The 16,282-nt window shown below is 40.9% G+C and overlaps 1 protein-coding gene across 2 annotated transcripts in view; it reads left to right on the top strand.

Moving 5' to 3' along the window:
• The window catches only part of PIWIL2 (piwi like RNA-mediated gene silencing 2), a 70,332-nt gene that overhangs the window by 14,617 nt on the left and 39,433 nt on the right, over positions 1-16,282 (top strand). For both annotated transcript variants that reach the window (XM_040626542.1, XM_008702086.1), the window contains exons 10-18: positions 4,530-4,718; positions 5,535-5,619; positions 6,319-6,408; positions 8,060-8,200; positions 11,088-11,201; positions 12,204-12,392; positions 14,763-14,864; positions 15,426-15,542; positions 16,111-16,199. In XM_040626542.1, the coding sequence (XP_040482476.1) occupies positions 4,530-4,718; positions 5,535-5,619; positions 6,319-6,408; positions 8,060-8,200; positions 11,088-11,201; positions 12,204-12,392; positions 14,763-14,864; positions 15,426-15,542; positions 16,111-16,199 (1,116 nt within the window). The remainder of the gene's footprint in view (positions 1-4,529; positions 4,719-5,534; positions 5,620-6,318; positions 6,409-8,059; positions 8,201-11,087; positions 11,202-12,203; positions 12,393-14,762; positions 14,865-15,425; positions 15,543-16,110; positions 16,200-16,282) is intronic.

Below are 16,282 nucleotides of genomic sequence, written 5' to 3'. Positions count from 1 at the left end.
GATTTAGCTATTGTGGACAATGCTGCTATGAACATTGGTGTGCATATGGCCCTTCTCTTCACTACGTCTGTATCTTTGGGGTAAACACCCAGTAGTGCAATGGCTGGATCATAGGGTAGCTCAATTTTTAACTTTTTAAGGGACCTCCACACTGTTTTCCAGAGTGGCTGTACCAACTTGCATTCCCACCAACAATGTAGGAGGGGTCCCCTTTCTCCACATCCTCTCCAACAATCAGACAATGGCTTCTAACCTGAAAGCTCTATCTAATGATAAGCAGCTAAAGCCTAATGAAACTAGCCTGAGCTCAGCTAGTCGTCAGGATTGACTCACTGGCAGCAGATCTGAAGGACAAGTGGAGTTAAGTACAGGGGGCCCAGTTAGTGGTGTGTTGCCGAGGAAGAGCTTCCACAGACCGTGGTGAGACCTCCAGAATTGTCAAAGATGATAAGACCTCTGTTCTATCTGAAATAAAGAGAAGGCTGATTTACTGCTTACTGCAGTGAGGAGAGACTGCTGATTTTATAGAGAGTACTGGAGAGGTATGGAGTTCAGGACAGCAGTCTTGCAGAGGGGCAAGCAGCGGAAGCATGGTTGCTCAGGTGGTCTGTTGTTAGTTGAGTGGTACTCCTCTGGGATGCTTATTGGATTAAGTTGTTCCCTGATTGGCCAATTTACAGAAACAAGGGTACGACTCCGGTTGGACAGCTTGCAAAAGTATGTTTGCTGAGGTGAATCGATATAGACGTATTAAGCAGGTTTAAAACTGGATTTTATGGGGGCGCCTGGGTGGTCAATTGGTTAAGCCTTTGGCTCACGTCGTGGTACCAGGCTCCTGGGATCAAGCCCATGTTGGGCTCCCTGCTCAGTGGGGATTCTGCTTCTCCCTCTCCCCCTGAACCTCCACCTGCTCTTTCTCTCTCTCAAATGAATAATAAAATCTTACAAACAAACAAACAAACCCTGGATTTTATGGCTACTTGTTACCATGGCTACAAAACAATATATCTTTAACAAAGTTTGTGATTTTTTAAATGCCAGGAACATATGAATGTTTATATTTTCACCTAATTTTATTGTTTAATTTCTTACGTGTTAATGTTAAATTGATGAAGATTGTATTTTTTAAATGGATAGCAAGTTTTCTTATCCATTTTTTTAAAGATGTATTTTTTTAAAGATTTTATTTATTTATTTGAGAGAGAGAGCAGGGGAGGGGCAGGGAGAGGGAGAGGGAGAAGCAGACTCCCCACTGAGCAGAGAGCCTGATACGGGGCTTGATCCTGGGACTCCAGGATCATGACTTGAGCTGAAGACAGACAGTTAACTGACTGAGCCACCCAAGCACCCCAAACATGTGTTTTTTTAAAGATTTCTTTGTTAGAGAGCACATGCACACATGCAAAAGGGGGGGAAGGGCGGAGGGAGAGAGAATCTTAAGGAGATGCCGTGCTGAGTGTGCAGCTTGACGCAGGGCTCAATCCCATGACCCTGAGATCACAGGCTGAGCTGAAACCAAGAGTTGGACGCTTAACCGACTGCACCACCCAGGTGGCCCAAATCTTATCCTTTAAAAATTTTTTTTTAAGATTTTATTTATTTATTTGACAAAGACATAGAGCCAGAGAGCACAAGCGGGGGCAGGGGAAGTGGGGAATGGCAGAGGTAGATGGAGAAGCAGCCTCCCTGGTGAGCAGGCAGCCCAGTGTGGGACTTGATCCCAGGACCCTGGTATCATGACCTGAGCCGAAGACAGACACTTAACCGATTGAGCCACCCAGGCGCCCCTCTTACCCGTTTTTTAATGATCCTTTTCCCCAACTAACTTAAATGCCACTAGTATTATTGGACACTCAATCATAATCTGTATTTCAGTCTCATTGAGATCTTTTATTCTGTTAATTTATTTTCTTTTTTTCAGATTTAGTAAGACACAATTGACAAAATAAACCTCATACATTTAAAGTATGCAATTTGATGAGTTGTAACTTACTTGTATACCAACATAACATCATAATGAAGATAATGAGCATATCCATTGCCCGTGTAAAATTTACTCATGTCTCTTTCAGACCTCTTTCTAAATTTGTTCATCTCTTTCTACCACAGGCAGCAAACACTGTTCTGCTTCTGCCTCTAGAGATTAGTATCCATCTTCTAGAATTTTCTATATGTGGAATCATATGGTATATACTCATTTTTGTTTTTTGTTTGGTCTGGCTTCTCTTCAGTATGATTTTTTTAATTTTAATTTTTTTTATTTCAATCCCAGTATAGAAGTCAAAGTGAAATAGATGCAGTTAAAAAACATTGATTTTTATCTGCTTTTCAATGTTGAATATTGGAGTAACAAGACATAGGCCTATATTGTTTATCTCCTGTGTTCTTCAGTCCCTTTTTAGCTTTTTTCTTGTTTGTGCCTTCCTCCTCCATGTCATCCTCCTACCTTTTCTGATACAAAAGACAGTGATTAGGGGAAAGGGATTTGGTGAGAGAATATTAAAAACTGTCATTAAGAATTCTGAAAATAAATTACAAGTTAAAAAGTGTTGGAATATAGATTCTATCCTAGTGGTTGCTCTGACTTCCACAACTACATATATATATAGTTAACCTACATTTTTTGAGGCAGAGAGAGAGCACACAAGTGGTGGTGGGGGCAGAGAGAGAGGGAGAGGGAGAATCTTAAGGGTCCATGCCCAGCACAGAGCCTGACACCAGGCTTGATCTCAAGACCCTGAGATCATGACCTGAGCCAAAATCAAGAGTCAGAGTCTTAACTGACTGAGCCACCAAGGTGCCCCTATAGTGAACTATCTTTATAGCCATCTCTTCTCTGTATTTAACCTGCAGACAGAGTAAGGCGTCACACACACACACACACTTTCCCTCTCTCTCTCTCTCTCTCTCTCTCTCTCTCTCTGCATCTGGCATGTATCAGGCACTGATGACGACGATGAAGGTGATATTTGCAACCACACAGTTCTTTTCTCTGTGCTAGGCACAGTTCTCAGTGCTTCATGCAGATAAAGTCATTACGTTCTCTCAACACTATGAGTTAGGTGCTTCCCTGACCCCACTTTCACTTGAGGAAACCAAGGCACAAAGAACCATAACTCATTCAAAGTCTCACAGGCTAGTAAGTGGAAGACACAGATTTGAACCCAGACATTGGCTCCAGGGTCTGTCGTCAGGGTTGAACTGCTTGAACTCTCGGATGGTTTTTCATTACTTACTGCAGTCTTTCTTAAGGCGAGTTTGCAGGATACTAATTGCTCAGGATGGCAATAAATATTCATTCAGTGAGGTTAAAAGGAAGAGGGTGGGAGGAATCCATGGTTAAATACATTGGAGGTAAATAAAGGTAAATATGTTTCTTTAGCAGCCCGAGGTCCTCATGTATGTTGTGAATCTCTAAACAGTGCTCATAATTTACAGAACGGACTCCACTTTTTTGATTGTGGAGCCTTTTTCACACCTCCTCACAACCTCTCAAGGGACCAGCGTTCCTGAAGAATCTACCTTGGGTGACACTGACCCACAGAAAAACGTCCAAGCTCTGATCCCTGACTTATAAGGACATTCACATCTGGTCCCTGCTTATCTTCAGCATGTGCTTACCATCTTCTGTCCCTCTTCAACCCCCTTGGCCTCCCCATTGCCAGATACCTGCTTATCCCCTGCCTACTGCTACCTCTGCCTGGAGTGTCACTCATTCCCCTGCCCCGGCGTTTCTGCTTGGCAGATTGCTCCTTCAAGCATCAGCTGCTTGTGTAAATGTTCCTTGACTCCCTGGGCATATTCAGACATGCTTTCTGCAAGGTTCCTGTGTTGGCTTGTTCACAGCACTGTTTAGAGGTTACTGCGAGGGTATGTTTATCTATGGTGAGCCTGTTCATCTGCATCTTCAGCATCTTCACCATGTCACCTGTCTAATGATAGGTATTTGTAATCCCTTCCATTAGCTAAAAAGGGTAAATATCGTTTAAAGAATGTTTTGTTGTTCCTCCATAGACTCTCCTAATAATAATGATACAAAATAATTATTTTGATGATTAAAGTACCTTATTTGAAGGCAAACTGTGAATGTTTTTAATTTGTAGGTGCTGTTTTTAATTTGGCTTTTATTTTTTCACTATTTTTTTAAAGACTTCATTTATTTGAGAGAGAAAGCAGGGAAGGGGCAGAGAGAAAGGGAGGGGGAGAAGCAGACTCCCTGTTGAGCCAGGACCCCGACACAGGGCTCAATCCCAGGACTCTGGGATCATGACCTGAGCTGAAGGCAGACACTTAACCGACTGAGTCACTCAGGCACCCCTCTTTTCACTATTTTTTATTGTTTTGGGTTTTTTTGGTAATGTCAAAAAGAAAAGAGATGAGAGTCCTATCTCTTAAAAGAGACAGCTGGAGCCTTCTGGTGCTGGATAGCTGTGATCATATCCCTGAAGTACTTATTTGCATCCCCCATCCTTTTCACTGTGCTCTCTATATACAGATATGATTCAAAAGTCTTTTGTCTCTTTCCAAAGGCATGCCATGTATCAGCAGAACAAAGAAAACTTCCAGGATGAGTGCACTAAGCTTCTGGTTGGCAATATTGTTATAACCCGATACAACAATCGTACCTATCGTATTGATGATGTGGATTGGAATAAGACACCAAAAGATAGCTTCACGATGTCTGATGGGAAGGAGATCACATTCTTGGAATACTACAGGTGGAAAGAAGAGGCTGGGCTTGGGCCTTTGGGTGGGTGTGGGATGTAGTCTGCCATTCTGTAGCAAGATATTGAGTTCCATAGTAGCATGCAGTGGGACACCTTTAAAATAATTGGATTGGTAATGCACCTAAGATTGAATGAGCTTGTTTGTGGGATTTGACTTGAATATGCTGTCGTTATAGTTTCATTTAGTAATGTTGGAAGTTACTTTATAAATTAATACCAGGGTTTTGAGTTATATTTCTTTTGGTGGCTTAGGTAGAAGTCTGGTTAGAGAGAGTAAATTCAAGTATTTAATCATTTGACTATCATTTTGCCTTTCTAGTTGCCCAAGACTTTCAGCGTGATGCAGTTTTTTGGTTTTTTTTTTAGGATTTATTTATTTGAGTGGGGGGGGAGTGCACACGAGCAGGGGGAGAGGCAAAGAGTGAGGGGAAGAGAGAGAGAATCTCAAGCAGACTCTGCATGGAGCCTGACTTGGGGCTCGATTCCACAACCCCAAGATCATGACCCAAGCCGAAACCAAGAGTTGGATGCTTAACTGGCAGAACCACTCAGGGACCCCTAACCTGATGCATTTTTTAAGCATATTTTCCCCTGGACTGTTAAGAAATTTCTCCTCCATTTAATTGCACTGTTAAGTTGAGCCTGCCTTTTCCAGTTATAAATATGCTATAGTGAGTTTTTGGTGGATCCTTGACAAGGGTTTTATGCAAATTATGTACCCCAGTGCTGGTTAAGAAACCCGGACTGTGTTGCCGTAGAGTAGTGTTGCTGCTTCTGAAACGTTTTCCTGCCTCTGTCCTGCTCTAGCAAAAACTACGGGATCACAATTAAGGAAGAGGACCAGCCACTGCTGATCCACAGGCCTAGTGAGAGACAGAATAACCAAGGGATGGTGAGTGAGGGGGTGTCAGATTTGCACTTCTAGCTTACGCTCTTCATCCATGGTGCTGGGAGCCGTGTGTGGAGCAGTGTTACCGTGTGGTTGGGGAAAACTGTGCAGGGCTGTCTCATCTAGCCAGAGGCGTCACTTCACATGGGAGTGTTTGCTTTTGAAGTCTCCATAAGGAGGAGCTAAGTATCCATATGAGCAAGTTAGGTTAAGGAATAAGGAGATTTTCTGCTAAAGTTTAAAACACTGGATCCATTAGGGAAGTCGTAGACATTTAACAGGGACTGGAGCCAGGGGAAAGTGCCTTGACACTGACTCTTCTGTCTTAAGTGAGAAGGCTGAAGATCAACCAGCTAAGATAAGATCTGAAGGCCCCAGCTGGATGGGATGTATCGCCTTAGCTTGTCTGGAGGCCCAAGAGGGATGGGTGTTTTTTTTTTTTTTTTTCTAGTTTTTCCTCTTTTTTTGACCATTTCAATGTTTTTCCCTTTACCTAATACAGCAGGCTGTAAGTATTGTGACTGAGGGGAAAGGGTAAAATACTTACAGTGTTTCACTGCTCTCTTTTTTGGGGTTTCGTGTTCCTTATTGTGCCAGTTATGTCCCTGCAGGCCCAGCCCTGGGTATGGCATGTCTTGTGAGGTCAGAGGAACAGGACCATCTTTTACTGCCTTATTTTTCCTCTCCATTCTCTCCCCAAAGCTGCTAAAAGGTGAAATCCTGCTGCTGCCTGAGCTTTCGTTCATGACTGGAATACCTGAGAAGATGAAGAAGGACTTCAGAGCCATGAAGGTGAGAAATGCCTGTGTTGAATGGAAGGCCTTTTTAAGAACAGCTTGAGCTAGACCTGGGCAGGCTCGTGTCATCACCAGGCTCCAGTTCTCTCTGTAAAACATGTTCCATGTCCCTTCCCACACACTGTGAAAAAGCTGATCAAAGCTCCCTTTTGGATTGTTGAAACAAAAAACAAAAACGGTGGAGTGACTGGATTATAAGGTAAAAGGAGACAAGTAACTCTGTCTTCACCCCCACCGATCAAATAGATGACTGTAAACTGCTCATATGATCCTAAGTGAGGGTCTTTGATAGCACTGAGTTTTTCTAGCATTCCTACCGGCCTTCAGTCTATTTAAAGGGGGGGGGAGATAATGTAGCAAAAAGTAGTCAACATGTCAGAGGCTGAGGTAAAAGGATAGAAGTTTATCCTGTGGGGTGTGGAGTGTCCAGGAGGTGTGGGGCTGAGTCCCCATAGGAAATAGCTGAGAAGCACAGACGTGAGCAGCAGCACGAGTCTGGAGCCCAAGCGCTTCACCTCCACTCTGTCTGCAGCGCTTGGGCCTTTCCACACTTGAGCTGCTGTGCTGCCTCACTCTCCCAGTGCGTGTCTGTTACCCTTGGACCCATGCCTGTCTCCGGTGCCACAGACTATTTTCGGTAACATCATAAAGAGCCCGAAGTGAAGCTGAGCATTCCTGTAAGAGATTTCTTTCATGTTTACCTTCGTTCCGTCTCCATTTAACATGTAGGTCAAGGCTCCTCCTTACAACACTCAGTCATCTAATGACTTTATGATCACGGAGGAACTGTACCGCCCCACAGACGGGCGGTAATGACTGCCTCACAGGGAACAACTGTACAGTTCTTTGGTCCCAGAAGAATAAAGAACTCACATATGTGATTCAGAATCCTCATATACACCTTTGGGTCTTCATTTAACAATAACATTTAGAAAGCACTAATTAGGGACCAAACACTGGACAAAAAAAGTGTCTTATGATGACATTAGATACAGTAATAGTATGACACGAAGTGTAAGACTGGATCTGGTTTTCCCGATGTTTGGCTCTGCCTGGCACAGGACGTTTTTCCCCCCCTATTTTTCCCAAATATTAAATAGGTGTAATCAAGCCCCCTTTGCTCCTGTTTCATAGAATTTCTTAGGAATTTTTTTTTTTAAGATTTTATTCATTTGAGGGAGAGAAGAAGAGGGAGAGCACGAGGGAGGAGCGGGGCAGAGGGAGAGGGAGAAGCAGACTCCCCGCTGAGCAGGGAGCCCCGGTGTAGGGTTGGATCCCAGGATCCTGGGATCATGACCTGAGCCAAGTGGAAGGCAGATGCTTAACTCACTGAGCCACCCAAGTGCTCCTGAATTTCTTAGGAATTTTAAATTCAGAACATGGCTTTGGGAAAGAGGTAAGATTTAGCTGTCATGTGGGAGAAAGAAACAATAACATTTCACATTCTTACTTTTATGATTAAAATTTTAACCATATACTTCTTTCACATTCCTGAGAGATGTTTATTAAAATCTTCAGAGTGTTTTAAAATGCCTACAGATTTCAGTGGAAAGGAGGTTTTCTTTTGGAAATGTTTTAGACATCTTGGGGTTTAACTTCATATGGAGAGACTAATAACTTATTATCTCCATTTTGAATCTGTTTAGGATTTGACCCAGCAGATCAACCTGAGCCCCAAACAGCACCATAATGCTTTGGAATGCTTGCTGCAGAGAATTTCAAAGAATGAGGCAGCCAGCAATGAATTGGCACGCTGGGGACTCTGTCTGCAGAGGGATGTACATAAGGTAGGCTGGGTGTGGCCGAGTAGGAAACAGCATTGACCTGTGATTTTCAGAGCTTAGTGAAAGTAGGTGATAGCTTCCTATCTTGTCTTTATTTTGGAGTTTTGCTCTACTATTATACTTTTTTGGGGGTCCTAGTCATAATATTTGAATTTCCTTCTCTTCATTTGTTGGTATCTCTTAGAGATTTTTCTTTTGTATTTTGCAGAGATCAGAGCTGTAATTTTCTGTCAGATAGTAAGAGGAATATTGACTTAAAATTTACCTCATTTTTGGGGTGCCTGGTTGGCTTAGTCAGTTAAGCGTCTGACTCTTGATTTTGGCTCAGGTCATGATCTCAGGGTTGTGAGATTGAGCCACAGGCAGGGCTCTTCGCTCAGCCGGAATTCTGCTTGACGTTCTCTCCCTCCCTCTCCCCATGCTCACACGCACTCTCCCCACCCCTAAAATAAATAAATCTTTATTAAAAAAATTACCTCATTTTCAGTTTTCCAGTCCTAATAATTCTTAAGGTTCTATATGTCCTTTTTTTTCCCCCAAGTTTTTTTTTTCTTTTCCAATAATTAACTTGTGATTTTTTTAAATATACTATTGTTATTTTTTCCACAGGCATAGAGTTTTGGACTTACACCATCTGATTTTCTTATGGCCCTTTCTGCCTGCATTTTGCCTGAGTCTGCTATGTTGTCTTTTGTGCGGCACGATCCATAGGGCAGAGGCAGTGTGAGATGGTGGTGGAGTCCTTGTCCTTTGGTGTCCACTTATTGGGCTTTGAATCTCAATTTTACCACTTGCCATCTTAGTTACTTTGAGCAGATTGCTTAGCATCTCTTAGGTTTTTTAATCTGTAAAATGAGGATAATGATTGAGTTATAAGAATTTAAATGGTAACGTCTTCAGCATAATATGTGACACATAGGAAGTGCTCAATAAACATTAGCTATTATTACGTTTCACCTGTCTTTTGAGGTTATACCAAAATAATTAATTCTATCCTTTCTTTAATTCTCTTGCACTCTGAATTGACTCCTTGTTAAAAATTTCTTTTTTTTAAATAGAAGTAATGGATAGTCAATAAGGAAAATGTTGAAACCTTACAAAAAGTAAAGAAAGAAATAAAAACATCAGTGATTTCATCATCCAAAGATGATATCGCAGTGATTTATTTTAGATACATGTGAAAGATGCTTTAATATATATCCTTCCTCTGTACATTCTTCTGTGAGAGTAAGTCTTTTTCTTACAAAGCTGTGATTGTATTGTATATGGGTTTGAATCTTCTTTTTCATTTAATGTTGTATTTTGAACATGTTTTCATCTTATTAAATATTAATTTGAAAATGTAGAAAATATAAGCCAAAGAAGAAAAAAGTTCATCTTTCTATATCAGAATAACCACTGTTAACATTTTTGTACATACCCTTCAGCGGGTTTCTGAGTGTGTGTACATGTGCGTGCTTGCATGCTTATGCATACTCACACACGCCGGGTATTCGTATAGTTTCCTTTTTCCCCTCAGTATATTTAGAATGGTTTTCTCTGTCATTTAACATTTTTCTAAACATTTTAATGGCTGCCAGATAGTTTATGAACAATTTTCTATTCTTTTACATTAAAATTGAATTTAGTATTTTTTTAATTAGAATTATTCAGTGAACAGCCTTGTAACTAAGTCTTTGTAATGTTTATTTTCATAGATTTATGGAAGTAGAATTATTAGGTCAGGGGACACGTTTTTAGTACTTTTATTATATATTGCCAATTGCCTTCTAGAAAGGTTAAAAAATTTTTTACTTTCATATCATGAGTTTGATTCCTTACTCATGCTAATATGGGCATTGTTATTTATGTTAATAAACTAATTAAATTTTTTTGGTTATAGATAAAATAAGTATTTTTTTAAAGATTGATTTATTTGAGAGAGCAAGAGAGAGAAAGAGAGAGGGGGGAAAGAAGGTCTGTGCAAGAGTGGGGCAGGGTGGGGGCGGGCGGTGGATATGCAGAAGGGAGAGGGAGAGAATCTCAAGCAGACTGCCCGCTGAGCAGGGAACCTAATGTGGGGCTCCATCTCACAACCCCGAGATCATGACTTGAGCCAAAATCAAGAGTTGGGTGCTTAACTGACTGAGCCACCCAGGAGCCCCAGTATTTGTTATTTTTTAATAAGCAAATGGTAGAGATCATAGAAAGTAAAAATCCTCTATAATTACACATCCCCAGAGATAATCACCACTAAGTATAGACTCACTCAGTTTTTATGATATGTACATTACTACTTATTTTTTGTAAAAACAGGATCATATTAGTTAGAAAGTGGTTTTAATGACTGCAAAATAGTCCATCATGTTGTTATATCATCAACTTAATTATCTTCCCATTTTCGGATATTTAGATTTGATTGACTTATTCCTAACTTTAATATGTTCTTTCATTATATTTGCGCCTTTTCCTTCCTGTTTTTCTTTTTAAAGTGTAGTAGTTTATGTTCAGCCTTATTGAGAAATTTTACTTTTAATTTTCTACTTTCAATTTGTCCCTTAAAATATTTTTGTAAAAATTATTTTCCTATTTATCTTGAAATTATAGTTACTTTACATGCATTCTCTACTTCTAAAGAGGCAGTGCTTTCTAATCCCTTTCTTAGGAGACCGTGTTGGAAGCTTCAGTAATTAAAGAGCCATGCCTATAAACATTTTACCTGTATTTGTCCAGAGTTTTATTGGCCTAGACTCACTGCTGCAGTTTCATTTTTGTGCCATTCTCAGAGATTATAACAGGGACAGGTTTATATAGTGGAGTTGACCAGGCCTGAGAGAGAATAGTATCATTGTTCTTTCCTAAATAGTGTTTGCAGATGGCTCATGTCATTGGTACGTTGTTTTGTATTTAGATCGAAGGACGTGTTCTGCCAATGGAAAGAATTAATTTAAGAAATACTTCATTTATCACATCTCAGGAACTAAACTGGATTAAGGAAGTAACCAGAGACCTTTCCATCTTGACTGTAAGTGATGAGAGGACCAGTATTCCTTTAAGTATGGAAATTAGGAAGCAGGAATGATTCAGTGTCTTCTTTTTGAGGGAGAGTACCAACTGAATTCCCATCCTGAATTATCTACTAAACAGGGGTGCCTCAAATAGAGTAAATTGATGAGACGTTAGAGGTAAGCACTTTGGTTGGCCATTGACTTAGGAATAGGAAATAGATTGCTATGGTAATTCATATAGTGGCAGCCTTTATTACCCATTCTCCCTTTTATCTTCCTTTATCTTCCCCCGCTTTTCCCTGAAGATTCCTGAAAGATGTTTTTATCCATGAAAGAAGTATAATTAAAACATCTCCCACCAAGGGAACTGAAGAACAAATGGTATATAATTATTTTTGAATGTTTTTGGCTAACCTGGTCTTTTTGGCCGTGCATGAAGTATACACATCTGTTTCTAAAACTTTTTATTGAAATATGTTTAAAGAAAAAGTATACTTGCAAGTGTAAGTTTGGTGAATTTTCAAAGGTTCATAAACCTATGTAATCCGCACCAAGGGTTAAGAAAGAGAACTTTACCAATGCCCCAGAAGCCATCCCACCTGCTCCTCATTACTACCTACCTCTCACCTTTACAAACTGTAAGAGTAGCCACTATCCTGACTTTTAACAGCATAGATTCATTTCAGTTGTTTTTTGTTCTTGATGTATATATGAAACCACACAGTATATATTCTTTTATGTCAGGCTTAATTTCTTTAGCCTTGCGTTGGTGGGTTTCATCCATATTGTTAGATATGGCTGTAGGTCTTTCATGCTCATTGCTGCATAGTATTTCACTGTGAAAGTAGCCCCCAATTTACTTATCACATACATCTGTGTTAGTTATAGGAATTAGATCAGAAAGGACTCAAGCAGAGAGAGTTGAAAGCCGTTTATTCTCTAGAGTAATATCTCCTGGGTGTGACTTTGGAGTATCTAAGTTGTGAGAAGTGCTAAAAATAGCTTCTGGTTATTCCTAGGTCCCCATGCATTTCTGGGCACTGTTTTACCCAAAGAGAGCAATGGATCAGGCCCGAGAACTGGTTAACATGTTGGAGAAGATAGCTGGCCCCATTGGTATGCGCATGAGCCCACCAGCCTGGGTCGAACTAAAGGACGATCGAATAGAAACCTATGTCAGAACCATTCAATCCATGCTAGGAGTTGAGGTAATAAGTTAATTTGAGTATAGTTACAGAATGCTTGTTTTAAAATACTGGAATTCTTGGTTTTAAGTTATCTTGGTTATCAGTCTACTGTTTATGATACCCAGAAACCTGTGTGTTACTCATGGACACATGAAATATTGAACTAAGTTTAAGTAGTCTTCATGCCCTTTGGTTAATTCTGCTTCTCTCATTCTGTGTTGGCAGCCTTACTCTTGTGTTCTTTTTTCACATAATTGACAGAGACAATAGCTGACTTAACTTTAGTTTGTTATCTATGTAGAACATGTTGTGCTCAGAAAGCAACTTTTTGGGCCCAGTGCCATTTTGCATGATTCAGTACTGAGCTGTCACAGTCTGGTCTGGTTTAAGATTTGAATTGCTCTGGCAATGAACTTGGCATCTGGCCCATCAGCTCGGTCCTGACAGTCGATCAGGACCACTGGAGCTGAGCGGGTCATAGCCCTGTAACTCAGTAGTTCAGGCCTGCAGTTCTTATCTGTTTGTACACAAAACAGAGGAAGAAGCTTAAGAAGGGAACAAAAGTAATTAGTCTTTGACTTGAAGAGTCCATTCTTGTGAGATCAGTACTAGAAGGAGATTCTCTTGGGATCTCTCTGATCCCCCACTCTGGGTTATCACCCACAACAGCACCCTTGTGTTCTGTCTCTCTTTGTCATTTCTTCCTGGTTTCCCAGGCTTCTAGTTGTCAGTGGCCTCCCCCTAGGCCTGATCATTGATAATTCTGCTCTGCTTTCAAAAGAATAACCCAGTGTAATACATCAGCTCCCCTATCTCACCACTTGCCATGTTCTCTTTAGGAGAGTGTACTGCCATCAGTTTTCATGCAGCATGGACATGAGGGTCATTCATCACGATTACCAAACTTAACTCATATTGGTCTTATCTCTGTCGTCCTTAGGGCATGCTGTTTTATTATTTGTTAGGGGTCACAAACTCAGATGTCTGCGGGAGACAGGTGAATAACACAAGTGAAGTGGGCTAGGAGGGAACTGTAGTGAACTAAAGAAAGAAAGCCCTATGACTGCAGATAAAACATAGCATTATCAAATTCATTTTTAATTTATTCCTTTTTCAGTAGAAGCAAAAAATCTGGGTTTGTGTGCATGTGCCCCTCCTTATGTTTAAATGTTTATTAAAAAGGGGGGCACCTGGCTGGTTCAATCGGTAGCGCATGTGACTCTTGATCTCAGGGTCATGAGTTCAGGCCCCACGTTGGGCATGGAGCCTACTTAAAAATAATAATTAAAAAAATAAAATTTTAAAAGTATTAATAAAAAACAACAACACATGTAAGTCACTGTAGGGACTAAAAAGCTACATGTGTTTGGTAGGTCCAGCCTGTAGGCTCCCAGTGTGCAGTCTGTGTTCTCTGTGACTTTGGAAGTTCTTAGATGTGATTACTAGAATGTGTGTTTTCGGAGAAGTGTGTTTGTTTGGGGTTTTTTTTTTTAAGATTTTATTTGTCAGAGAGAGCAAGCATAAGCAGGGGGACCGGCAGGCAGAGGGAGAAGCAGGCTCCCCGCTGAGCAAGGAACCGGATGTGGGACTTGATCCCAGGACCCTGGGATCATGACCCGAGCCAAAGGCAGACGCGTAACTGACTGAGCCACCCAGGCATCCCTCGGAGTGGTCTTAATCTAACACTAATCTTGATTTGGAATAATATCCTATTGATTTACCATTAATAGCTGTTTCTGGCATAAAGGATTGGCACCTTCATTTCACTTGAGTGCTACTTTTCTTTATTCAGACTTTGAGAGATCCTATGTTTCCAGCGTTGGAACTCTTATTAAACAGTGAGGGGTCAAGGATGTTTCTGTGAAATACTGTGCTGGCAATATCATTCTATCTCCTAACCAGAGAGTTAGGAAGAGCCACTTATGGATTTGGCAGTAGCCTCATTTGTTTGTGTTTGGCTCTGAATGCTTTCTTGTGGTATTGTATTTCATGTTTCCTCAGTTTTGTGGTATGAATGTAATAAGGTGCTTAGTTTACTGAAGAGAGTGGTAAAAAGCATTACAGGGAATTGAAAGCAGCAACTGAGTAACGCTTACAAATTTTCAAGTCTGCCTTTTCCAGGCAGCTTAAATCTCCTAAGAAAGACGTCAAGTAGTCAGGACCGGCTCTAGAGAGTTTATGGTATCATATTCCGTATCTGCAAAGAAGCCCTGAACCCAACAAAGGTTCAAATACCTGTTTGGGGTTAGAATATCTACCCTCTGTTTCAGTTCCCTTCTGCCTTAAAGGTCCCATGACTTTGCAGGCTCTTAGACTGCCCCCAGCTGGAGCCCTGTCAAGGTCCCCTGAGAGTTCCAAAGCCTGACTTTGTATGTACTTTATCTCCTCAAGGGAAAGATACAGATGGTTGTTTGCATCATCATGGGCACACGTGACGATCTCTATGGGGCCATTAAAAAGCTGTGCTGTGTGCAGGCTCCTGTGCCCTCACAGGTGAGTGGGAGCTGGGCAGGAGGCACAGATGGAAACTCTAGCCTCCCTTGAGGCTTTGAAAAGAGGGATACAGGTGTTCAAAAAGACTGAAGTAACTATTAGAAGCCATCATGTGTAACCCTTCTGGTGGAACAGTCCCCCTTATTAGGGTAACCGGGTTAAAAGCAGATGCTCTTTGTAAATGCTGCCTTCATGTTCCCAAATGAGTTACTCGTGCTGGTTCAGTGGATGAGCTGCTGGGTGGTTTCACATGACTGGGTTCTGAGAGTATAGGCTTCACTCTGAAAGGGGAAAGCTGTTTTTCCTAACTAAGTTTAAAAAAAAAATTATTCTGTATGAGATTCTTTCGAAAGTTTTTGTTTTTTGTTTCGATTTGTGTTTGTGGGGTGTGTGTATGTGTGTGTGCATGCCTGCCTAGATATCCTAGAAGTAGAACTAGTCACACAACGTGTATTATCTGCTAACTGGGGTTTCTTAAACAAATGTAGTGTTTACTTCAGACTTGCTTACATCGCCTGACAGGTTGATAGCGTCCTCTTTCCCCACACCCCTTTGTTATAGGTCATCAATGTCCGAACCATTGGTCAGCCGACCAGGCTTCGGAGTGTGGCCCAGAAAATTTTACTTCAGATTAATTGTAAATTGGGTGGTGAGCTCTGGGGAGTGGATATTCCTCTGGTGAGTAATGCTGAGATGTGTCTTCATTCAATTTAGCTCTCCAAAGACTCCTACCTAGTTGCTTTCCTGGTTTTCTTCATAGAGTTATCTTTATTCTCCATGCTTCGTGGTCTGAATGGTTCGTAGCCTGATTTTTTATAGCCCACGTGCTGAGAATGGTTTTTATAACTTCGAATAGTTGGAACCAATAAAAATAAGACTAATATTTCCTGACACATGAAAATTAAATGAAATTCTGTGTTCAGTGTCCTTAAATGCAGTTTTATTGGAATACAGCCATACTTCTTTATAGACTAGCTATGGCTGCTCTTGTGCTATAATGACAGATGGAACTGAATGGTTCCTCACAAAGCCCACCGTTATTTACTGTTTAGCCCTTTACAGAAGAAGTGGCTGATCCTGTTCTAGATCTGACTTGTTCGTAGTGTTTAAAAAGATGTCAAGTTGATGTCAGTCTTTTTCTTTCCCAGAACTTATTTTCATATGTTGCTTTTGGGGTGCGGATAATAAAAAGATGGGGTGATGGATGGCTTGTTGTTTTTGGTTTGTTTTTTGTTTTCTAACGCAGAAACAATTGATGGTGATTGGGATGGATGTCTACCATGATCCTAGCCGAGGCATGCGCTCCGTGGTTGGCTTTGTTGCGAGCATCAATCTGTAAGTGCTACTCATAGTGCGTTGTGTTTGGTTACCTCATTTTGATGCCTAATCTTACTATAAATCCAGCAAGTACTTTTTGA

This window comes from Ursus maritimus, unplaced genomic scaffold, assembly GCF_017311325.1.
Source record: "Ursus maritimus isolate PB19 unplaced genomic scaffold, ASM1731132v1 scaffold_11, whole genome shotgun sequence".
NCBI classification, from domain to species: domain Eukaryota; kingdom Metazoa; phylum Chordata; class Mammalia; order Carnivora; family Ursidae; genus Ursus; species Ursus maritimus.
This window is presented reverse-complemented; position numbering and strand designations above follow the sequence as displayed.